The sequence below is a fragment of the Schistocerca serialis genome, chromosome 8, assembly GCF_023864345.2.
Source record: "Schistocerca serialis cubense isolate TAMUIC-IGC-003099 chromosome 8, iqSchSeri2.2, whole genome shotgun sequence".
NCBI lineage: Eukaryota > Metazoa > Arthropoda > Insecta > Orthoptera > Acrididae > Schistocerca > Schistocerca serialis.
Window position 1 is genome coordinate 163,509,917 of NC_064645.1, and position 25,601 is coordinate 163,535,517.

The 25,601-nt window shown below is 40.5% G+C and overlaps 1 protein-coding gene across 1 annotated transcript in view; it reads right to left on the bottom strand.

Moving 5' to 3' along the window:
• Positions 1-25,601, bottom strand: part of LOC126416431 (little elongation complex subunit 2-like) — a 221,806-nt gene that overhangs the window by 61,403 nt on the left and 134,802 nt on the right. Inside the window, exons 7-8 of the mRNA XM_050084151.1 lie at positions 10,532-10,684; positions 2,268-2,415 (exon numbers count right to left, since the gene is read on the bottom strand). Of these exons, the coding sequence (XP_049940108.1) occupies positions 2,268-2,415; positions 10,532-10,684 (301 nt within the window). The remainder of the gene's footprint in view (positions 1-2,267; positions 2,416-10,531; positions 10,685-25,601) is intronic.

Consider the following 25,601-nt stretch of genomic DNA (forward strand, 5'->3'; position numbering starts at 1 on the left):
AGTTGCCGGAGAGTGCTAGAAAACAGGAATTATTGTGCGTGTGCAACTGCAGCGTGGTGTAGGAAGCCCAAGCCCGCATGTTCGTGTGCATAAAGCACTAAGAGAGCTTACATTATACCATAAAAGAAACAGGGCATCAGAGGATACTCCAAAGAGCATTAGAATTTCGTAAACCATACTAAAATGCATAATTCGGCTTGGAAGTGCAAATTGGCATTTTCCAGATTCACAATGAAGTAGGTCCCATCTGATATTAAGCTTTTCAGTGTGGTTTTTTGGGATGTAAATTTTCTTGGAGTACCAGTACTCTACGATCTTATTTTTGGTTCTTTATTATGGCATAATGCCACACATGGCAGAAGATGATAACGTGCACTTGAAATTCAGCGAACAGTTGGAAATAGCCAATACTGTAGAATGAAACACTTCGTTTCAAATAAAATGATTGCCTCAGCAGAAAGATTAATAAAGCCAAATTTCTTTAACAAACTTGCAAAAATAACTTCATTGTTCTGCAAGGCGATTAATGCTTGACTGCTACTAACTTGGAAATAAAATAAAATTAGAAAACTGAAATTAATAATATATTTTTGCCCTCCATAATTATGTGAATGTATTTTAATTCACTTGATAGCTTCCGGCCACAGAAATCCGTTTTGTTTTCATTTGACGTGGGAGCTGTACACGAAGAGAAGCAGCGAAATCACTTAACGTAAACACGGGTCACGTGGAGACTAACCCCCTCCCCACTGCAACTCAGACAACTCTGTGCAAGCGCGAATCTGGCAGCTAGGGGGCGCGAGCAAAATTTTTCTCGTTTGCATCTGGCTGCTTGCTGCTACTACCGATACAGCTAACAGTCAAACTTCAAGTCAAGGTTGCTACATAGCTTCAAGTAGCGGGAAGCGGGAGAAGGTACTGCTTATACACGAGTCAAATGCGCATGCGCAACAGACCGCTGGCAACTGGTCAAACGAACCTAATGTGAACAGTTGTGACGTCAAGCTCATAACAAGCAGTTTATTGTTACGAAGAATTACAGTCTGCGCCCTATGGTCTTTGACATATCTTTGCTATTTGCAGACGCTTGTGTATGCACTTTTTTGCTGTTGTAAATCGCACATTACCTTTGCCACTAAAGTTTTATTTTTTTCCCTCTCGTTTACATTTTATTGCTGCTAGAGATCAATTCTGCAGTCAAAATTACAAAAATTTAATTGAAAGCTAAAACAATGAAAAATTCCCGGAATTCCGAAAAATTCCCGGGTTTTTCCCGGATGAAAAAATTCGCGGGTTTTTCCCGGATTTCCCAGTTGTCCCAGGTCGTATACACCCTGCACCTCTTGCCAACATTTATTTCCATTAACTTTTTTAAACCCTCTGCATTGGCCAGAATTTTGTTTTAAGCTCCCATACTCATCTGTATACAAGTAAATAAAATATCTGTTGTAAATTCGTATCTTAACTATTGATATTTCTGTGGAATTACATGAGCATTACAGTTATGTTTGTATAATTACCATGACACCAAAGCCATATCTATGGAATCAATCAAGTCTATGGTTAGTATTTTTAAAATAAATGGAAAAGACAAGTTACCAAACTTACTTCTAAAAAAGATTATGCTTTGACTGTTGCAAGTGGTTTTCCAAATCTATTATATTAGCTGCTATTGAAAATTACATTTACTGAGCTGTTCACAAACATGTTCAATGAGCAACGTACGTGTTTAGTATGTGTAACATAAAATGCAAACATGTCAGGCATTTTAAAGACTTGCAAGTGGTGTAAGAGCACTGCCACATCTTAAGGCTGAGTGCCTGGTCTGCTCTTGAAAACGGAAAAAGCTAGTATTTTCTACATACATTTCAGTGTCACGTGAAATTCCGGGAGAAGTGGAATCCAGTAACAAAGTTCTTGGATGCATAAGTTTGTTAGCTTTGAGGAACTGAACTACTGCTTCAGCACTCTTCTGAAGACACTAGTGATCTTAGAAGGTTCCATAGTGGAGGAGTAGACAACTGGTTGTGAGGACACTGTCCTCAATTAATACAGAAGCATCCTCTGAACCACACTATCACACACTAGACATCCAAAGTGAAGTGAGGTGCCACCTTGAGATAGGAGTCCAAGGACATTCCTGGCTGTCTCCGCCTCTTATTTTTATTTTTTTAAAGAAAGAGGAGGAGGAGGAGGAGAAGGACAAGAGCATGCTGAGGAACAATGAACAATATTATTAATTTCATGACTGCTGATGCTAGACTTACTTCAAAACCCCTTGGCTTCGTGGGCGACACAGAAGAGCTCTGATACCGTATTTGTGATACCATTTATTTTTATCCATAATACTCATGCTCCTTGGTGGCAACGGTTTATCAATATAAACAACTTTTTTGCTGAAATATGAGGCATTTGCTGAAAAACAGATAGAAGTTTCTGTAAATATTTAAAATAGCACAACATTTCTGAATTTTAACAATGGTAAGTTGAAAAAGTGTAAAAAGCAATCTTTACAACTTTAAGTGTGTAGTAAGTGAAAGCTAATGTTCTTCTTTATTTTTTATTTTAAATACTACTATTGTTACTCTGGGCTCAAATTTAGTTTAAAAGGTACACAAAAGCTTCATTATATACAAATTCTCCCATCAGACTGAAAGCTATTATACATATTTTACATGAAACATGAATAAATAAATAACTTTACTGTGCATATCATTACTATGAAATGTCAATATTTGTTTCCTAGTCATCCAATGTACCAATAATTTTCTTGTAGCATCGTCTCCCTTCAAAACTGATCTTTCAGAGACATGCATTACTAAAAACAGTATGAGTGTTTGTTGCAGAATATTTTGGTTTGATACCAAGGTGAAATTCACTGCAATACACATATAATGACAAAATTGCTAGTTGCCTTCAGCTGATATACACATGTTAGTTGTCAAAAGAGGTCATGAGCCATCCGCAGGGCGTGCTGTGTTTCCGTTGGTTTAGCACTCCCTGATTATGACTTTCCATGGCTGTTGTTCTTAGAGACCGATTCATTCCAGATTTTCTTTCTTTCTTTCTTTCTTTCTTCTTTTTTCTTTTTTAATTCACATACTTCTGTTAACTCCTCAGTTGATAAGAAATACTAATTGTTCTTCCTTGTGCATTAAATAACATTCTCTCCTTCCCATGACGTTAGTATTTGTGTTTGAGGTATGACTAAATTTCAAGAACACAGACTAATATTTTTATGACAGCTAATCTTCTAGAAGCTCCGAAACTGGTGACCCTGACTTTATTTATTCATATTACACATTGGAAGAAAAGATTTAACACGACTGAATCACTTATCAAAACTGTACCCTCACTCTCTTGGCTTCCTGTGCATTTACCACCTTTCTGGCTGCACAAACCAGCACTGTAGTTCACACAAGAGGAGGCCAGCATTCTCTAAGCAAGAATTGTGGCAGACTCTACTGATAAGCCAGCAGACCACAAATCCGGTGCATAATTAAAGATGTAATCACAGCCCCACCTGTGACAGAAACTTATGAAGCAATGGAGAACTGATCCATGAGGTGTCTACCTCGCTAGAGGAATGTGTTCGGCAAGTTTTAACGCAAGAATATTAGTGACAGGAGGCTCTCACAATACATTAGGGATATGTGCAGTAAAGTTGATACTGATAAAGTCGCAATAGCATACTATGTATCTCGTGGAGCAGTCATCTACCACCTCAAGTGAAAGCAATTTACTGCATTGCAAGCCAACATTGCCTTGGACAAAGTAGCTGAATTAGCAGACAAGGTATTCAACGCAGTAACGCCTGCAATGGTAAGGTGTAATGAATGTAGATGATGATGGTAGCATTGCTGAAAACATTTGCTGGCAAAAAAGGTTGATTCTATTTTTGTGTTAACACATGGTGTTTTGTTTACTGTCAACCTAACCTCACTTTCCCGTTTCCTGTATGTATGCTCAGTACAATGTCTAATTGTGGTTGTAAAAACTCTGCTGACAGTTTTTGTTATATTTGTGGTGAATTTGCGATTAAAAACACAAAAGAAACTTTGTGAAAAATACTTTTGATCTAAACTTGGTGAACAAGATAAATCTTGAGCGACGCATAAGGTATGTTATGTGTGTGTTGAAGATCTGAGAAAATGGTCAAAAAAGAGAAAAGAGCCTTCACATTTACTGTTCCTATGATATGGAGGAAGCCAAGAAATCATTCCGATGACTACTACTTTTGCAGTGTTGATAGTACTGGTCATAATTTGAAAAACAAGAAGGCAATAAGCTACCATAACCATCCATCCGCCACCTGACCAGTAGGGCATGGTGTAGATTTGCCATTTCCTGAACCACCACACGTTTTAAACTCTATTCCAACAGAAGTATTTTCTGATGTACAATGTGATTTAGATGAACCAGATGATGACGAATTCCAGTGTAATACAGAAACTGTTTACTCAAACCGAGCTTAATAATTTGGTTAGGGATATTGGCTTAACAAAAGAAAAAGGTGAATTGCTTGGCTCTAGACTAAAAGAAAAGAACTTATTGGCAGTTGGAACCAGCACATACACGTATAGAAAGAGAGAGCAGCAATTTTTCAAGTTTTTCCAAGAAGAAGCTGATTCAGTGTACTGATCAGACATTCCCGGTCTGATGAATGAGTTTCGTATTTAATATAAAAAGGAAGACTGGAGGCTGTTTACTGATTCATCCAGACTTGTTTAAAGGCTGTTTTATTACACAATGGTAACATGTATGCATCTTTACCTCTTGGACATTCTGTACATATGAAAGAAAACTAGGAAAACTTAGAAATAGTGCTAAATAAAATAGGCTATTCTGCCCATAGTTGGATGATATGTGGCAATCTTAAAGTAACATACATGTTCCTTGGTTAGCAAGGTGGCTTTACCAAATTCCCATGTTTCTTGTGTCAATGGGACAGTAGGGCTAGGCATCAACACTGGTGCAGAAAGAACTCGCCTGTGAGGGAGTCTTAAAAACCTGGTGAGAAGAACATTCCACGCAAAAACCTTGAAGATCCAAAAAACATACTCCTACCACCTCTACGGATCGGAGCATGGAATGTCAGATCCCTTAATCGGGCAGGCAGGTTAGAAAATTTAAAAAGGGAAATGGATAGGTTGAAGTTAGATATAGTGGGAATTGGTGAAATTCGGTGGCAGGAGGAACAAGACCTTTGGTCATGTGTATACAGGGTTATAAATACAAAATCAAATAGGGGTAATGCAGGAGTAGGTTTAATAATGAATAAAAAAATAGGAGTATGGGTAAGCTACTACAAACAGCATAGTGAACGCATTATTGTGGCCAAGATAGACACGAAGCCCATGCCTACTACAGTAGTACAAGTTTATATGTCAACTGACTCTGCAGATGATGAAGAAATTGATGAAATGAATGATGAGAAAAAAAAAAAAAAAGAAATTATTCAAGTAGTGAATGGAGATGAAAATTTAATAGTCATGGGTGATTGGAATTCGAGAGTAGGAAAAGGGAGAGAAGGAAACGTAGTGGGTGAATAGGGATTGGGGGAGAGAAATGAAAGAGGAAGCCGTATGGTAGAATTTTCCACAGAGCACAACTTAATCATAGCTAACACTTGGTTCAAGAATCATAAAAGAAGGTTGTATACATGGAAGAAGCCTGGAGATACTAGAAGGTATCAGATAGATTATATAATGGTAAGACAGAGATTTAGGAACCAGGTTTTAAATTGTAAGACATTTCCAGGGGGAGATGTGGACTCTGACCACAATCTATTGGTTATGAACTGTAGATTAAGAAACTGCAAAAAGGCGAGAATTTAAAGAGATGGGACCTGGATAAACTGACTAAACCAGAGGTTGTACAGAGCTTCAGGGAGAGCATCAGGGAACAATTGACAGGAATTGGGGGGGGGGGGGGGGGGGGGGGGGGAATACAGAAGAAGAAGAAGAAGAAGAAAAAGAATGGGTAGGTCTGAGGGATGAAGTAGTGAAGGCGGCAGAGGATCAAGTAGGTAAAAAGACAAGGGCTTGTAGAAATCCTTGGGTAACAGAAGAAATATTGAATTTAATTGATGAAAGGAGAAAATATAAAAATGCAGTAAATGAAGAAGGCAAAAAGGAATACAAACGTCTCAAAAATGAGATCGACAGGAAGTGCAAATTGGCTAAGCAGGGATGGCTAGAGGACAAATGTAAGGACATAGAGGCTTATCTCTCTAGATAGATACTGCCTACAGGAAAATTAAAGAACCTTGGAGAAAAGAGAGCAACTTGTATGAATATAAAGAGCTCAGATGGAAACCCAGTTCTAAGCAAAGAACGGAAAGCAGAAAGATGGAAGGAGTATACAGAGGGTCTATAAAAGGGCGCTGTACTTCAGGACAATATTATGGAAATGGAAGAGGATGTAGATGAAGATGAAATGGGAGATACGATCCTGCGTGAAGAGTTTGACAGAGCACTGAAAGACCTGAGTCGAAGCAAGGCCCCGGGAGTAGACAACATTCCATTGGAACTACTGACGGCCTTGGGAAAGCCAGTCCTGACAAAACTCTACCATTTGGTGAGCAAGATGTATGAGACAGGCGAAATACCCTCAGACTTCAAGAAGAATATAATAATTCAAATCCCAAAGGAAGTGAAAATTACCGAACTATCAGTTTAATAAGTCACAGCTGCAAAATACTAACGCGAATTCTTTACAGACGAATGGAAAAACTGGTAGAAGCCAACCTCGGAGAAGATCAGTTTGGATTCCGCAGAAATGTTGGAACACGTGGGGCAATACTGACCCTATGACTTATCTTAGAAGCTAGATTAAGGAAAGGCAAACCTACATTTCTAGCATTTGTAGACTTAGAGAAAGCTTTCGACAATGTTGACTGGAATACTCTCTTTCAAATTCTAAAGATGGCAGGGGTAAAATACAGGGAGCGAAAGGCTATTTACAATTTGTACAGAAACCAGATGGCAGTTATAAGAGTCGAGGGGCATGAAAGGGAAGCAGCTGTTGGGAAGGGAGTGAGACAGGGTTGTAGCCTCTCCCCGATGTTATTCAATCTGTATATTGAGCAAGCAGTAAAGGAAACAAAAGAAAAATTCAGAGTAGGTATTAAAATCCATGGAGAAGAAATAAAAACTTTGAGGTTCGCCGATGACATTGTAATTCTGTCAGAGACAGCAAAGGACTTGGAAGAGCAGTTGAACAGAATGGACGGTGTGGATGAACATCAACAAAAGCAAAACGAGGATAATGGAATGTAGTCGAATTAAGTCAGCTGATGCTGAGGGAATTAGATTAGGAAATGAGACACTTAAAGTAATAAAGGAGTTTTGCTATTTGGGGAGCAAAATAACTGATGATGGTCGAAGTACAGAGGATATAAAATGTTGACTGGCAATGGCAAGGAAAGCGTTTCTCAAGAAGAGAAATTTGTTAAAATCGAGTATAGATTTAAGTGTCAGGAAGTCGTTTCTGAAAGTATTTGTATGGAGTGTAGCCATGTATGGAAGTGAAACATGGACAATAAATAGTTTGGATAAGAAGAGAATAGAAGCTTTTGAAATGTGGTGCTACAGAAGAATGCTGAAGATTAGATGGGTAGATCACATAACTAATGAGGAGGTGTTGAATAGAATTGGGAAGAAGAGGAGTTTGTGGCACAACTTGACAAGAAGAAGGGACCGGTTGGTAGGACATGTTCTGAGGCATCAAGGGATCACAAATTTAGCATTGGAGGGCAGTGTGGAGGGTAAAAATCGTAGAGGGAGACCAAGAGATGAATACACTAAGCAGATTCAGAAGGATGTAGGTTGCAGTAAGTACTGCGAGATGAAGAAGCTTGCACAGGATAGAGTAGCATGGAGAGCTGCATCAAACCAGTCTCAGGACTGAAGACAACAACAACCACCTCTACATATAAAGTCAGGCCTTTGCCTAAAAATGGACCATGTTTTAAATATCTCTGCCAAAAGTTTCCACACCTTTCAGAAGCTAAATTAAAAGAAGATGCCTTTGTCAGAACTGACACTAGAAAATTGATGTTTGATGCTAACTTTGAATCCACAATGACCTTAAATGAGAAAGAAGCATTGGTATTATTCAAGCAGGTCATTACAAAGTTCTTAGTACACGAAAAAGTCCCAGAATATTAAATAAGTTTAAAACTTCAGGGAGTTTAATGAGCCTGAAAATTTCACTTTTTTGAACAGTCACCTTGATTACTTCCCAGACAATATGGAAGATGTTAGTGAGGAGCAAGGAGAGCATTATGACCAGTACATTAAAGTGATGGAAAAACACTACCAAGGCCACTGGAACACCAACATGATCGGGGGACTACTGTCGGTCACTTCACCGAGAAGTTCAGCAAGTGACTCATCGTAGAAAAAGCTACACAAGCTTCAAAGAAAAAAGAGAAAGAAAATACAAACCAAGCCCAGCTGACAAGTGAAACCTTTTTAACACATATCATTGTTTTAAATAGCTTACTGTAAAAATAAACCATGCTTATGTTGTAACAAAGCATTTCATTAATTTCCCTGTTTACTGTATAGCATAGGATCTTTATATAATAAAAAGCACATTGCTCAAAGCTATGGGTCACACAAAGAAACTAAGGCTAGATTTTGATTGAGCTCATAAAAATCTACAAAGATCAGCTATCAAAGTAAAAAAAGTTTCTCAAAAAAAAAAATGTTCTGTTGGCCTGTGTAATCAGTCTTAAAAATTTACACTACATAAAATGTACTGAAGTAAAAGACATGGTAAAATTTTGCAATGAAGTTGCTTCATAGAGAAATTCTAGTGGTGAAAACCCATTGCTGAAATAGTGAAAACTGCAACTCCCACCCATTTCTTTCCACATCTGAATCAGATGTTGAGTCTTCAGCCAAATAAATATAATAAAAACGAAACAGTGAAACAGACAGAAAGTGAGAACTGTGAAATCCATTTTGGCAATCAGATTTGGCCTTGTAAGTGCAGAGAAATGTTGGCTACACCTGCCAGAATCATCATCATCATCATAATCTTCAAAGGATAATGCAGTTTTTGTGGCAGATTTTGACGAATAGGGAATTTTTTAAAGTGAGTACAATACATGTAACTTTCGTAACTGTACACAATAATATTCAACAATTTAACATTGCCTCTAGGGCCATTTTAGTTACTTCACCTTTCAAGTTTCAAATTTCACATCTTATATAACTAATTTTTCTGTTCTGTCCACATTCGTTACATGGCGAGAGAAGTATTCAATGATAACCATGCTTGTTAGTTCTAGTGCGTTTTTGGTGAATTTTAGAAAAAGAGTTGGTGTATTTTCATTTCCCAAGTTAGTTGGCAACACTGACTGTCCTCTCCCCTTGGGCAGTCAAAATTCTAGTTTGTTTACGCTCGCAGCCAACGGCCACTACATTGTGTGTGCACTGTGCTCTATAGCAGTTGGAAACAACATCTATCCTGTTTTTTGACTGCACCCCAAAATTCTTCCCCTAACATTCAAATAGAGTTACTTTCAGTTCTACTTCTACGCTAAGTGCCTTGTCAGTTCTACCTGTAGCATTGTCAAGCATGGGTCGCACTACTATGAACACCCACACAACGCAGAAATTAATTGAATTGTTCACGAAAAGGCAAAGAAAGTTGCAGAAACATGTTAAATCAGAGACACATTACATTCCAGAAAGCTTAGAACACTCAAATGAAGAAAACAAAGGCCATTTTGGAAAAGGAAAGATGTTGCAGTTTCCGCAAGTGCAAACGTTCTACTCAAAATGTTCCCAGTCAGCATTTTTTTAACAGCCAATTTCAAAGAACTATAGCTTTGTTGTCTTCACTCATGTAGCATGACAATCTTTTAAATTGGTGCTTCTAATCATTCACAAACAAATAAATAGATGCAAATTATGACGAAAATAGATGCTACATTTTCTGGTTCCTGATGACAGGTACAGTACGGCTTGTCTAAACCCTTACTGTTTACTCTCATAATGAGCTCCACAGAACACAATGTGAGAATGAATGAATTCGAAAAGATAGAGCCCAACTGTAATTATGAATATTTGGTGTCATGACATTACAAAACATACTCCTGCTTTTGTCATATAAATAACATGTATTTCCAGGTCTGCTGTTAAGTCTACACTTACCTTCACACTACCATTATCCATTCATTTTATCACTGGTTTTCATTTCGTAAATATGGCAATATTTTAAGTACCAAAAAATAATCTATGTAAAAGTAAAACATTCACTTAACTGACCCACATTTTGTTGGGTTTCTTTCTATACGGATCTCACATAATGGTTGTTCAAACAATGGAAAATCCAGGATGGGATAATGTCAACATTATAAGAAGAATACATTGCCACATTATAAGAAGAATACATTGCCACTCACCATACAGAGCAGATGTTGATTCAACATCTCCACTATATGGTGAGTAGCAATATATACTTTTTATAACACTGTCATCACAGTAATCTGTAGTTATACTTTCAACATACTTACATGATTTCTCTTCTCTTACAACAACAGGGATGTCCCATTCTGTATCATATTCTGGGGAGAAATTGTCCATAATGCATTTCAAACCACTCATTGATATGACCACATCAGGTCCACAAACAGAGACAATATTCTGAGCTGTTTTGTCTCTGCTCACTGCAAATAAAATGGACAGTAGTGATTACGGGCAGTGAGAAATATACACTCATTACATAAACAACAATTACTGACCACAAGCCAATAGTGCACCTGAAAATCAGTGAAGCTCACAAAATACAAGGTACAGAAAGTTAAGATACAGAAAGCTTAAGTTGAGAGCAGTGAAATTTGTGGGGAAAATTTAAGTGTGTGTAGAAAGAACAGTCTAATAGGAAATGGAGGTAGTGTATCTGTCGCAGTACACAAGAAACTCAAATCCACTGAGAGGGAAACTGAAGCAAGAAGCAAGACTCAGTATCAGGGGTGGGCACAAAATTTAATTGTGATCGTTCTATCAGCCAACAGACTTAATCTCCTGTTGTAACTGAAAACTGTAACAGAGAAACTGAGTTGGTTTGAATGCAAGTTTACAAAACATACTGTAATCATTGGTAGAGACTATAATCACCTAACAGTGAATTGGAAAAATTACAGTTTCATTAATAGGTGGCATGCCACGAAATCCTGTAAAATATTACTAAAATCATTCTCTGAAAACTCCCTAGAACACAGCTTGGAACCCCACTCATGATGGAAATATATCTAATGGCAAGAAATATACCTGACCTCTTTGGGGGATGGCCACATTGAAACTGGTATTAGTGACCAAGAGACAGCTGTGGCAACAATGATTACCAGATTATAAAACAAAACTAAAACAAACAGAAAGCTATGCATGTTCAATAAACTAGATAAAAAAGCAGTAGAATCATATCTCAATGAGGAACTTTAAACTTTCATCAAGGATGTATCCAGAAGAACAGTTCATAATGGGAGGGACCACCATGGTATACAGGGACTGTAAAGAAACAGACTATTTATAATACGTGTAAAACCAAGTATAGAGCTATAGATAGAGAGAAGCTGAATGGAACACTTTCGATTGTCAAGAGAGCAAGGCATGAAGACTTCAGTGAGAACCATAGCAGAATAATTTTAAATCATCTTTCACAAAACCCAAAGAAATTCTGGTCATATGGAAAGGCTGTCAGTGGGACCAAAGTTAATGTTCAGTCACTTGCAGATGAGGCAGGAACCGCAAAAAGCAGAAGCAAAAATTTCTAACCCCATTTCTAAATGTTAGTTTACAATTAAAAACCCAGGAGAATGATCTGAATTTAATCCTCATACCACTGAAGAGACAAGGGAAATAAGCGGTAGTGTCATTGGCACTGAGGAACAGTTGAAACCGTTAACACTGACAAAGCTTCTGGGCCCAAAGAAATCTCTATCAGTTATTATACTTAATTTGAAGCACCTCTTTTAACTATAATCTACTGTAGAACCCTTGAACAAAAAACCATGTCCAATAGTTGGAAAAAGGCACAGATCGCACCAGTTTACAAAAAGAGTGGTAGTAGTGATTTACAAATCTGCCATTAAGTATCCATGACATTGATTTGTTACATAATCTCACAATATATTCTGAGCTCGAACGTAACAAGGTGAACAGAATGACCTCCTTCAATCCAACCAACATGGATTCTGAAAACATCGATCATGTGATACCAAACTCGTACTTTTCTCACATGACATACTGAAAGCTTTGGATCAAGGCAGTCAGACAGATGCAGTATTCCTTGATTTCCAAAAAGTATTTGATTCAGTATCACATCTATGCTTATTATCAAAAGCATGGTCATATGGGGGTACCAAGCAAAATTTGTGGCTGGGCTGAGGATTTATTTTTATACGAAGGATGCAGCATGGTATCTTGAATGGAGAGTCATTGATAGATGCAGAAGTAACTTTGGGTGTGCTCCATGGAAGTGAGTTGGGACTCTTGTTGATCACATCATGCAGGGTGTACATAATTAAAGCACCAGTTTCAAACTGCTGTAGAAAGAGAACCACTGCTCAGAATGTCATCAAATTTGAACAGAATTGTATTGATGCAGGAGAACTGTCATGGAACAAAACAGAAAATTTAATGAATACTTTACCAATTTAACACATATGGGGTCACTACAAATAACAGATGGATCACAATCAGGGTGTATACGAGGACAAGGAAAAAAAATTCCCAGATTTCTGCAGGATTTCCCGGTTAAAAATACACTTTCTCCCGGGTGAAAACATACTTTTTTCCCCTGTTAACTGACAGTATATTTTCTCTCAGAACTGTCTAACTTATCAGTCCTTTGAATGATTATGATTTTATACATGGGTATAGAATTTCCCGGTGCTTTAGAAAACTAAACACAGGTAAAAAAACACATATCAGAAAGATCTTTGATGTGCAGGAACATGTAAGCTGCATATTTTCGTATTACGAAAGTATTAATTCGAATTCCACCACACACCGCATGTTACTTTCTGAAGCACTGAGATCGATATTGCGATGCACTTTTGTAAGCCAGTCATAGCTCATGTCACGTGATCTTGCCAGCCGATGACAGCGGGTATTCAGAGCTTAGGCCACTTGATGTAGTCAGCCAATAGCAACATCACTGTTAAGTAGCGCAAACACACAAACCGAAAAAGTTAATGGTTTAAATTAATATACATAATGATGCTACACGAAACAAAAAGCTTTCACATATAATATTGGTTTATAAGATTAATACGCTGAAAGAGAAGCTACGCTTTCACATATAATGTTGGTCTTTTACGCGCGTATTGCAATTTACGATATATCACACAAATGTGCCAGTAAAATTTTTAATAACGACATAAATGTCTGATCTTCTGGGCTTGAAATTCATCTAAATGGCTCATCGTCAAAGGATTGATTTTTAAATGAGAGTCAAACGCTCTGTGATTTAAGAAATTCATCATACATTCTCGCACATAGTTCAACTTGCGTAAAAGGAAATTTGCTTTGATAGTAACCCTTTTCAAACCACCATTCGGAATATTTTTCCGCGACCTGTCAGAAATAGGTTCGTTTCTGCAGTTGCCAGAGAGTGCCAGATGACAGGCGTCACCGCGCTTCCACAGCTACGATGCCGTAGGGAGCTCATATGTTCGTACATGCAAAACATTAACAGATCTTACATTATGTCATAAAAGAAACAAGACATCAGAGGATACTCCACGAACATCGGAATTTCGTGACCCATACTAAAATGTGCAAATTTAAAGTGCACATTCTTATGTCCAGATTCCCAGTAAAGTAGGCCACGACCTGATATTAAGCTTATCAATGCGATTTTCGAGATGTAAATTTTCTAGGAGTACCAATACTGTGTTACCCCATGTCTGGTTGTTTATTAAGGCATAATGCCACACGTGCTAAAAGTTGAAAACACGCACTTGAAATGCAGCAAACAGTGTGTGGAATTAAACACTTTGTTTCAAATATATTGTCTGCCTCAGTGGAAAAGATTAATAAAAGTAAATTTCTTTAGCAAACCGACAAAAATAACTTCATTGTTCTGCAAGGCAATTAATGCATGACTGTCAGAAAGGTGGAAATAAAATAAAATCTGCAACTAACAACACATTTTAGCCTTCCATAATTATGTGAATGTATTTTAATTCACTTGATAGCTCCCGGCTACAGAAATCTGTTTTGTTTTCATTTGACATGAGAGCAGTAAACGAAGAGGAAACAGCAAAATCACTAAATGTAAACACGGGTCTCGTGGAGACTACCCACTTCCCCACTATAACTCAGACTGCTCTGCGCATCAGCCCAGGGTCTACGATATTTCCAAACCATCGAGCATTTGAGATAGGACGTGTGTGTGTGTCTATATATATATATATATAATGGAAGGAAACATTCCACGTGGGAAAAATTATATATAAAAACAAAGATGAGGTGACTTACCGAACAAAAGCGCTGGCAGGTCGATAGACACACAAACAAACACAAACATACACACAAAATTCAAGCTTTCGCAACAAACTGTTGCCCCATCAGGAAAGAGGGAAGGAGAGGGGAAGACGAAAGGAAGTTGGTTTTAAGGGAGAGGGTAAGGAGTCATTCCAATCCCGGGAGCGGAAAGACTTACCTTAGGGGGAAAAAAGGACAGGTATACACTCGCACACACGCACATATCCATCCACACATACAGAAGTGCAGAGGCAAAGATGTTGTTGAATGACAGGTGAGGTATGAGTGGCGGCAACTTGAAATTAGAGGAGATTGAGGCCTGGTGGACAACGGGAAGAGAGGATATATTGAAGAGCAAGTTCCCATCTCCGGAGTTCGGATAGGTTGGTATTAGTGGGAAGTATCCAGATAACCCGGACAGTGTAACACTGTGCCACGATGTGCTGGCCGTACACCATGGCATGTTTAGCCACAGGGTGATCCTCATTACCAACAAACACTGTCTGCCTGTGTCCATTCATGCGAATGGACAGTTTGTTGCTGGTCATTCCCACATAGAATGCGTCACAGTGTAGGCAGGTCAGTTGGTAGATCACGTGGGTGCTTTCACACGTGGCTCTGCCTTTGATCGTGTACACCTTCCGGGTTACAGGACTGGAGTAGGTGGTGGTGGGAGGGTGCATGGGACAGGTTTTACACCGGGGGCGGTTACAAGGGTAGGAGCCAGAGGGTAGGGAAGGGGGTTTGGGGATTTCATAGGGATGAACTAAGAGGTTACGAAGGTTAGGTGGACGGCGGAAAGACACTCTTGGTGGAGTGGGGAGGATTTCATGAAGGATGGATCTCATTTCAGGGCAGGATTTGAGGAAGTCGTATCCCTGCTGGAGAGCCACATTCAGAATCTGATCCAGTCCCGGAAAGTATCCTGCAACAAGTGGGGCACTTTTGTGGTTCTTCTGTGGGAGGTTCTGGGTTTGAGAGGATGAGGAAGTGGCTCTGGTTATTTGCTTCTGTACCAGGTCGGGAGGGTAGTTGCGGGATGCGAAAGCTGTTGTCAGGTTGTTGGTGTAATGCTTCAGGGATTCCGGACTGGAGCAGATTCGTTTGCCACGAAGACCTAGGCTGTAGGGAAGGCACCGTTTGATGTGGAATGGGTGGCAGCTGTCGTAATGGAGGTACTGTTGCTTGTTGGTGGGTTTGATGTGGACGGACGTGTGAAGCTGGCCATTGGACAGGTGGAGGTCAACATCAAGGAAAGTGGCATGGGATTTGGAGTAGGACCAGGTGAATCTGATGGAATCAAAGGAGTTGAGGTTGGAGAGGAAAGTCTGGAGTTCTTCTTCACTGTGAGTCCAGATCATGAAGATGGCATCAATAAATCTGTACCAAACTTTGGGTTGGCAGGCCTGGGTAACCAAGAAGGCTTCCTCTAAGCGACCCATGAATAGGTTGGCGTACGAAGGGGCCATCCTGGTACCCATGGCTGTTCCCTTTAATTGTTGGTATGTCTGGCCTTCAAAAGTGAAGAAGTTGTGGGTCAGGATGAAGCTCGCTAAGGTAATGAGGAAAGAGGTTTTAGGTAGGGTGGCAGGTGATCGGCGTGAAAGGAAATGCTCCATCGCAGCGAGGCCCTGGACGTGCGGGATATTTGTGTATAAGGAAGTGGCATCAATGGTTACAAGGATGGTTTCTGGGGGTAACGGATTGGGTAAGGATTCCAGTCATTCAAGGAAGTGGTTGGTGTCTTTGATGAAGGATCGGAGACTGCACGTAATGGGTTGAAGGTGTTGATCTACGTAGGCAGAGATACGTTCTGTGGGGGCTTGGTAACCAGCTACAATGGGGCGGCCGGGATGATTGGGTTTGTGAATTTTAGGAAGAAGGTAGAAGGTAGGGGTGCGGGGTGTCGGTGGGGTCAGGAGGTTGATGGAGTCAGGTGAAAGGTTTTGTAGGGGGCCTAAGGTTCTGAGGATTCCTTGAAGCTCCGCCTGGACATCAGGAATGGGATTACCTTGGCAAACTTTGTATGTGGTGTTGTCTGAAAGCTGACGCAGTCCCTCAGCCACATACTCCCGACGATCAAGTACCACGGTCGTGGAACCCTTGTCCGCCGGAAGAATGACGATGGACCGGTCAGCCTTCAGATCACGGATAGCCTGAGCTTCAGCAGTGGTGATGTTGGGAGTAGGATTGAGAGGCAAGGCTGGAAGTCAGAAATTCCTGGAAGGTTTGGAGAGGGTGATTTTGAGGAAGAGGAGGTGGGTCCCGCTGTGACGGAGGACGGAACTGTTCCAGGCAGGGTTCAATTTGGATAGTGTCTTGGGGAGTTGGATCATTAGGGGTAGGATTAGGATCATTTTTCTTCGTGGCAAAGTGATACTTCCAGCAGAGAGTACGAGTGTAGGACAGTAAATCTTTGACGAGGGCTGTTTGGTTGAATCTGGGAGTGGGGCTGAAGGTGAGGCCTTTGGATAGGACAGATGTTTTGGATTGGGAGAGAGGTTTGGAGGAAAGGTTAACTACTGAATTAGGGTGTTGTGGTGCCAGATTGTGTGGATTGGAATTCTGAGGTTTTGGAGGGAGTGGAGCTGGAAGTGGGAGACTGAGTAGATGGGAGAGACTGGGTTTGTGTGCAATGAGAGGTGGTTGAGGTTTGCTGGAAATGTTGTGAAGGGTGAGTGAGTTGCCTTTCCGGAGGTGGGAAACCAGGAGATTGGATAGTTTTTTGAGGTGAAGGGTGGCATGCTGTTCTAATTTGCGGTTGGCCTGTAGGAGGATGCTCTGAATAGCTGGTGTGGATGTGGGAGAGGAAAGATTGAGGACTTTTATTAAGGATAGGAGTTGACGGGTGTGTTCATTGGCTGAGTTGATGTGTAGGTGAAGGATTAGGTGGGTGAGGGCAATGGATTGTTCAGTTTGGAACTGGTATAGGGACTGATGGAAGGAAGGGTTGCAGCCAGAGATGGGAACTTTAAGTGTGAGGCCTTTGGGGGTAATGCCAAATGTCAGACAAGCCTGAGAAAATAAAACATGCGAGCGTAATCTGGCTAGGGTGAAGGCATGTTTGTGGAGGGAATGTAAATAAAACTTAATGGGGTCGTTGTGGGGGTGACACGGTATTAGAAGGTGGAAAGTGTAACATGAGGTTGAAATGAAAATGAAAGATAAAAATATATGGGGAGAGATAAGGGTGAACTGGAAAGTAACTGGAGATCTGGTATGAAAAAAGGCGAAAAAGTGTTGGTTAAGTTGATCCTGTGGTGAACTTGGGTTGGTAGACAGCGATGTGCATGAAGGTTAGGTGGTTGTGTTGCCGCTAAAACACGTTAAACGACGGAGAAATTCGGGAAAATTTCGAAAAAACGTGTAAATGTATTAAAAGGAGTGGTGTTGTGGTGAAAGATTACGAAAATGGGGCTAACAATTGTAAGAAATAATGACGTTAAAACCTGTGGGGAGCGGCTAAAAATGATCAGTGATGCGCGAAAAACGGAAGTGGAAATAAAGTGAAAGTTATTAGAACTAGTCGAAATGGTTGTTTAATACGTGAAAGAAGCTGTTATTGAACTAGAAACGGTGGATTTTATAGCAGCGGTAGTGTTGAAAGCGGAAAATAAAAAATTTTTGTTTTGGTTATGGTTTGGAAGTGGGTTACATATTATTGAGTATATATAGGCGGGATAAAATTGTATTATGGTAAAAAGGGGAAGGTGAATACAGAGTGAGACTACTGGTAAAAACAGGAAGAGAAAATGAGACGACTCTCTCTCTCTCTCTCTCTCTCTCTCTCTCTCTCTCTCTCTCTCTCTCTCTCTATATATATATATATATATATATATATATATATATATATATATATATATATATATATATATATATATATATATATATATATATATATATATAGGGATATGTGTGTGTGTGTGCGCGAGTGTATACCCGTCCTTTTTTCCCCCTAAGGTAAGTCTTTCCGCTCCCGGGATTGGAATGACTCCTTACCCTCTCCCTTAAAACCCACATTCTTTCGTCTTTCCCTCTCCTTCCCTCTTCCCGATGAGGCAACAGTTTGTTGCGAAAGCTTGAATTTTGTGTGTATGTTTGTGTTTGTTTGTGTGTCTGTCGACCTGCCAGCACTTTCATTTGGTAAGTCACATCATCTTTGTTTTTATTATTATTATTATTATTATTATTATTAGCGAATGTCCCCATGGGAGAACGATAAGCAGGTGATTAACATTTCTTAATGTTCTTCTTATTTCCCCAGTATTTCTTCATTGTCTCCCCAAAGGCCTTCTTCCTTTCTTCGGTCCACTTTGGTCGGAAAGGTTTAGATTCCGTCTCTGGAGTAAACTTCCACTTGTCGATTTTTCTTCTGAATGTATCCCGGTCTGATGTGTTTGTTATGTCAATTTTTGCCTTTTTCAAATCCTTCTTAACTTCAGTTACCCAGGGTATTGTTGCCTTAAGTGATGTCATATAGTCCAATAGACGTTTAGTTAACCTGTTTCCAGGTAATCTGTCTATATGTCCATAAAACTTCATCCGCCTCTTCCTGATATCTGCCTCGATGTTTGATATTTTTTCGGTTGTCTCGGTAGTCTGCAGCCTGTATCCATCTTGTGTGTATCGTGGTCCTAGGATTTTTCTAATAATTTTTCTCTCTACTTTCTTAATTTCGTGTAAATCTAATTTTCTATTCAGGGAGAGTGTTTCACTTGCATATGTGACTGTTGGTTTGATGACTGTGTTGTAGTGTCTGATTTTAGTGCCTTTTGATAGACATTTCTTGTTATATATATTTTGAATAAGTCCGAATACTTTCTTGATTTTCTGTAATCGGTTTTTTTGTGCTATTTTCTCAAGTCCTGTTGGTTCAATAACTTCACCGAGATACTTAAAGTGCTTGACTCTAGTTATTTCACCATACTTTGTTTTTAGTTTCGAAATATCTAATTTTGAGCAGATGAATTCTGTCTTCTCAAAGGAGACTTGCAGGCCAACCTTCTCAGCACATTCTTTAAGTGTCTCAATTTGTTTTACTGCTGTTTCTTCACTGTCAGTTATAATTGCCAAGTCATCTGCAAACGCTAAATAAGGGATGTTCAATTTTCCTTTACCTCTTCCTAGTTCAATTGGCTTCCAAAAGCTTTGTTTCCTTAGTGTTACTTCCCACTCTTTCATAACTTTGTCCAAAACTATATTGAATAATAGTGGTGAGATCCCATCTCCTTGTCTTACTCCTGTTTTAATTGAGAATGGTTCCGAAATTTCCCCTCTGAATTTAATTTTTGATTTGGTTTCTGTTAGTGTTTGTTCAATTAGTTTTCGGGTTTTAGTGTCTAGGCCTCGTACTTCGAGAATGTGACATAGAGACTGTCTGTCTATGGAATCGTATGCCTTTTTGAAATCAACGAATGTGCAGATTATTGGTTTTGACCTGATTGCTTTAATCTTTAAAATAGTTTTAAGGTTGAATATCTGTTCCGGGCATGATCTATTAGGACGAAAGCCTGCTTGGTAGTCTGAAATTGTATGTTCTAGTTGTTCTTGTGCCCTCTTTAGGAGACATGCAGATAGAATTTTGTAGGTAACTGGTAAAAGTGAAATGCCTCTGTAGTTGTTTACGTCTGATCTCTCTCCCTTTTTGTGCAATGGGTGAATTAGTGCACACTTCCACTCCTCTGGGATATTTTCTGTCTGCCAAATTTCTTTGATGATGCTAGTGATCTCTTTTAACGAATTTGGACCAAGGTTTTTCAGTAGTTCAGCTACAATTCCATCTTCTCCCGATGATTTATTATTTTTGAGTTTTCTAATGTGACTATAAATTTCTTCTTGAGATGGTGGTAGTGAAGTCTCATTCGTGTGTTCTGGTTGTAATCTGGGGAATCTTGTACTTGGTTGTGGGCAATTTAGGAGTTGTGAGAAATATTTAGCTAGTTCTTGGCAATTTTCTTTGTTAGTTAGTGCCAATTTTCCATTCTGTTTCCGGAAGCAGAGATTTTGTGGAGTGTATCCTTTGATTTGATTTGCGAATATTTTATAAAAATCTTGAGTGTTGTGGTTCTTAAAGTTTTCTTCAATTGTGTTTAGCTGTTCATTAAGGTATTTTCTTTTAGTTTGTCTAAGTATTTTAGCTGTTTGTTTTCTCACTTTGAAAAATGTTTGTTGTGTGGTTTCTGATTTGTCACAATTGTAATTTAAAAAGGCTTGTTGTCTCTCTTCTAATGCGTTATCACAATTCGAATTCCACCATGGATGCTTGGATATTTTCTTTAACGGAATCAAATCTCTTGCTTTCTGTATAATTTTCGTTCGGAAATCTTTCCAGTTGTTTGTTGGTTGTTTATCCCATGCTTCTGTAATTTCTGATTCCTTGATATTTTTCAAGCCAAATTTGGGAATTAGTGGTGATTTCCTTTGGCGTTTCCTTTTTGGAGTGAATTTAATTTTAACTCTGGTAAGGTAGTGGTCAGAATCTATATTTGCCCCTCTGCGGACTTGAACGTCGTGTATTTCTTTCTGGAAGTCATAGGAGATCGCAACATGGTCTATTTGAAATTCACCAAGCTGAAGGTTTGGTGATCTCCATGTTTTTTGTTTCTTGGGGTCTTTTTGAAGTGATGTTGTCACGATTTTTAGGTTGTTTTGCTGACATAACTCGATGAGTCTCATGCCGTTCTTGTTTGTGAATTTGTGTGCAGGGTAATTACCGACTGTTTTTTTATATTTCCTCTCTTTGCCAATTTGCGCGTTGAAATCCCCTAGAAGAATTTTTACATCCTCCTTTGGAATTTTGGACATTTCAGTTTCGAGTTTTTCCCAAAATTTTTCTGTCTTCTCCAGTTCTTTTTTGTTGGCAATGTTGGTAGGTGCATGAACATTAATAAATGTATATATTTTGTTGGTGTGCTTGATTCGCATAGTCATTAGTCTGTTACTGATTTGATTCATGTCTATAACAGAGTCAAGGGTGTCCTTATTTACAATAAAAGCCATGCCAAATATTGCAGCTCCTTTGCCAATTTTCTTGTCTGTTTTACTTTTAAAGATACGGTAATTGTTGTAGTCTATTGTTTCTGAATCAGTGAATCTGGTCTCTTGGAGAGCAAGGATTTGAATTTTCTGTTTGTTGAGTTCTGTTGTAAGATTATGAAGTTTGCCTGTCTGAATTAGTGTCTGAATGTTAAATGTGCCAATAAATGTATGGGACTTTCGTGGACGTTTACTAGAGAACTCCGACTTTCTCTGTCGTACGAGCCCAAGCTCCCCAGAATCCGATAGCTTGGTTGTCGCCACAGGGCGAGTGGATTGGCCACCTGGGGTAATATTAATTTTACTTGTACGAATCATACTGCTTGTAATTAAGTTCCAGCTAATGCTGGGTAGTTAGAACCAGGGATTGTTAGTTCCTGGAGCTTGGTGTTCAGCCGCACCTCACATGGTGAACAGACGCTGGCCAGAGTACCGGTGGTTGCCACACAGACGTGTCTGGGCTTTTCAATATGCTTTATCTTGTTGATAATGCTTGCCTCTTCCGCCAGTTCCGCCGTACCGATGATCTTCATCTCCGTCTTCACTACCGTTGAGGTCTTCGCCGTATCCCTGGCAAGGGACCCTCACAAGGTACTATCAGCCGGGCCAGGTGAACCAAGGTTTTTTTACGAGGTGTTACTCCTCCCCCTCCTCCTTTTACAACCGGGCTTGGGACCGGCTTAGGCGGAGTTCTTTGTTTTTATATATATATATAAACAAAGATGATGTGACTTACCATACGAAAGCGCTGGCAGGTCGATAGAAACACAAACAGACACATACATACACACAAAATTCAAGCTTTCGCAACAAACTGTTGCCTCATCAGGAAAGAGGGAAGGAGAGGGAAATACGAAAGGAAGTGGGTTTTAAGGGAGAGGGTAAGGAGTCATTCCAATCCCGGGAGCGGAAAGACTTACCTTAGGGGGAAAAAAGGACAGGTATACACTCGCACACACACACATATCCATCCACACATACAGACACAAGCAGATATATTTAAAGACAAAGAGTTTGGGCAGAGATGTCAGTCGAGGCAGAAGTGTAGAGGCAAAGAAGTTGTTGAATGACAGGTGAGGTATGAGTGGCGGCAACTTGAAATTAGCGGAGATTGAGGCCTGGCAGATAACGAGAAGAGAGGATATACTGAAGGGCAAGTTCCCATCTCCGGAGTTCGGATAGGTTGGTGTTGGTGGGAAGTATCCAGATAACCCGGACGGTGTAACGCTGTGCCAAGATGTGCTGGCTGTGCACCAAGGCATGTTTAGCCACAGGGTGATCCTCATTACCAACAAACACTGTCTGCCTGTGTCCATTCATGCGAATGGACAGTTTGTTGCTGGTCATTCCCACATAGAATGCATCACAGTGTAGGCAGGTCAGTTGGTAAATCTCGTGGGTGCTTTCAAAGGCTCTGCCTTTGATCGTGTACACCTTCCGGGTTACAGGACTGGAGTAGGTGGTGGTGGGACGGTGCATGTGACAGGTTTTGCATCGGGGGCGGTTACAAGGATAGGAGCCAGAGGGTAGGGAAGGTGGTTTGGGGATTTCATAGGGATGAACTAACAGGTTACGAAGGTTAGGTGGACGGCGGAAAGACACTCTTGGTGGAGTGGGGAGGATTTCATGAAGGATGGATCTCATTAAAGGGCAGGATTTGAGGAAGTCGTATCCCTGCTGGAGAGCCACATTCAGAGTCTGGTCCAGTGCCGGAAAGTATCCTGTCACAAGTGGGGCACTTTTGTGGTCCTTCTGTGGGGGATTCTGGGTTTGAGGGGATGAGGGAGTGGCTCTGGTTATTTGCTTCTGTACCAGGTCGGGAGGGTAGTTGCGGGATGAGAAAGCTGTTGTCAGGTTGTTGGTATAATGATTCAGGGATTCCGGACTGGAGCAGATTCGTTTGCCACGAAGACCTAGGCTGTAGGGAAGGGACTGTTTGATGTGGAATGGGTGGCAGCTGTCATAATGGAGGTACTGTTGCTTGTTGGTGGGTTTGATGTGGACGGACGTGTGAAGTTGGCCATTGGACAGGTGGAGGTCAACGTCAAGGAAATTGGCATGGGATTTGGAGTAGGACCAGGTGAATCTGATGGAGCCAAAGGAGTTGAGGTTGGAGAGGAAAGTCTGGAGTTCTTCTTCACTGTGAGTCCAGATCATGAAAATGTCATCAATAAATCTGTACCAAACTATGGGTTGGCAGACTTGGGTAACCAAGAAGGCTTCCTCTAAGCGACCTATGAGTAGGTTGGCGAACGAGGGGGCCATCCTGGTACCCATGGCTGTTCCCTTTAATTGTTGGTATGTCTGGCCTTCAAAAGTGAAGAAGTTGTGGGTCAGGATGAAGCTAGCTAAGGTAATGAGGAAAGAGGTTTTAGGTAGGGTGGCAGGTGATCGGCGTGAAAGGAAATGCTCCATCGCAGCGAGGCCCTGGATGTGCGGAATATTTGTGTATAAGGACGTGGCATCAATGGTTACAAGGATGGTTTCCGGGGGTAACAGATTGGGTAAGGATTCCAGGCGTTCAAGGAAGTGGTTGGTGTCTTTGATGAAGGATGGGAGACTGCATGTAATGGGTTGAAGGTGTTGATCTATGTAGGCAGAGATACGTTCTGTGGGGGCTTGGTAACCAGCTACAATGGGGCGGCCGGGATGATTGGGTTTGTGGATTTTAGGAAGAAGGTAGAAGGTAGGGGTGCGAGGTGTCGGTGGGGTCAGGAGGTTGATGGAGGCAGGTGAAAGGTTTTGCAGGGGGCCTAAGGTTCTGAGGATTCCTTGAAGCTCCGCCTGGACATCGGGAATGGGGCTACCTTGGCAAACTTTGTATGTGGTGTTGTCTGAAAGCTGACGCAGTCCCTCAGCCACATACTCCCGATGATCAAGTACCACGGTCGTGGAACCCTTGTCCGCCGGAAGAATGACGATGGATCGGTCAGCCTTCAAATCACGGATAGCCTGGGCTTCAGCAGTGGTGATGTTGGGTGTAGGATTAAGGTTTTTTAAGAAGGATTGAGATGCAAGGCTGGAAGTCAGAAATTCCTGGAAGGTTTGAAGAGGGTGATTTTGAGGAAGAGGAGGTGGGTCCCGCTGTGACGGAGGACGGAACTGTTCCAGCCAGGATTCAATTTGGATGGTGTCTTGGGGAGTTGGATCATTAGGAGTAGGATTAGGATCATTTTTCTTCGTGGCAAAGTGATGTTTCCAGCAGAGAGTACAAGTGTAGGACAGTAAATCTTTGACGAGGGCTGTTTGGTTGAACCTGGGAGTGGGGCTGAAGGTGAGCCCTTTGGATATATAATAGAGGGAACATTCCACGCGGGAAAAATATATTTAAAAACAAAGATGATGTGACTTACCATACGAAAGCGGTGGCAGGTCGATAGAAAAACAAACAGACACATACATACACACAAAATTCAAGCTTTCGCAACAAACTGTTGCCTCATCAGGAAAGAGGGAAGGAGAAGGAAAGAGGAAAGGAAGTGGGTTTTAAGGGAGAGGGTAAGGAGTCATTCCAATCCCGGGAGCGGAAAGACTTACCTCAGGGGGAAAAAAGGACGGGTATACACTCTCGCACACACACACACACACATATCCATCCACACATATACAGACACAGGCAGACATATTTAAAGACCACTGGTTTAAAAACAAAGATGATGTGACTTACCATACAAAAGCGCTGGCAGGTCGATAGAAACACAAACAGACACATATATACACACAAAATTCAAGCTTTCGCAACAAACTTCCCTCATCAGGAAAGGGGGAAGGAGAGGGAAAGACAAAAGGAAGTGGGTTTTAATACCCGTCCTACGTGGAATGTTTCCCTCTATTACAACTCTATATATATATAAAAACAAAGATGAGGTGACTTACCGAACGAAAGCGCTGGCAGGTCGATAGACACACAAACAAACACAAACATACACACAAAATTCAAGCTTTCGCAACAAACTGTTGCCTCATCAGGAAAGAGGGAAGGAGAGAGGAAGACGAAAGGAAGTGGGTTTTAAGGGAGAGGGTAAGGAGTCATTCCAATCCCGGGAGCGGAAAGACTTA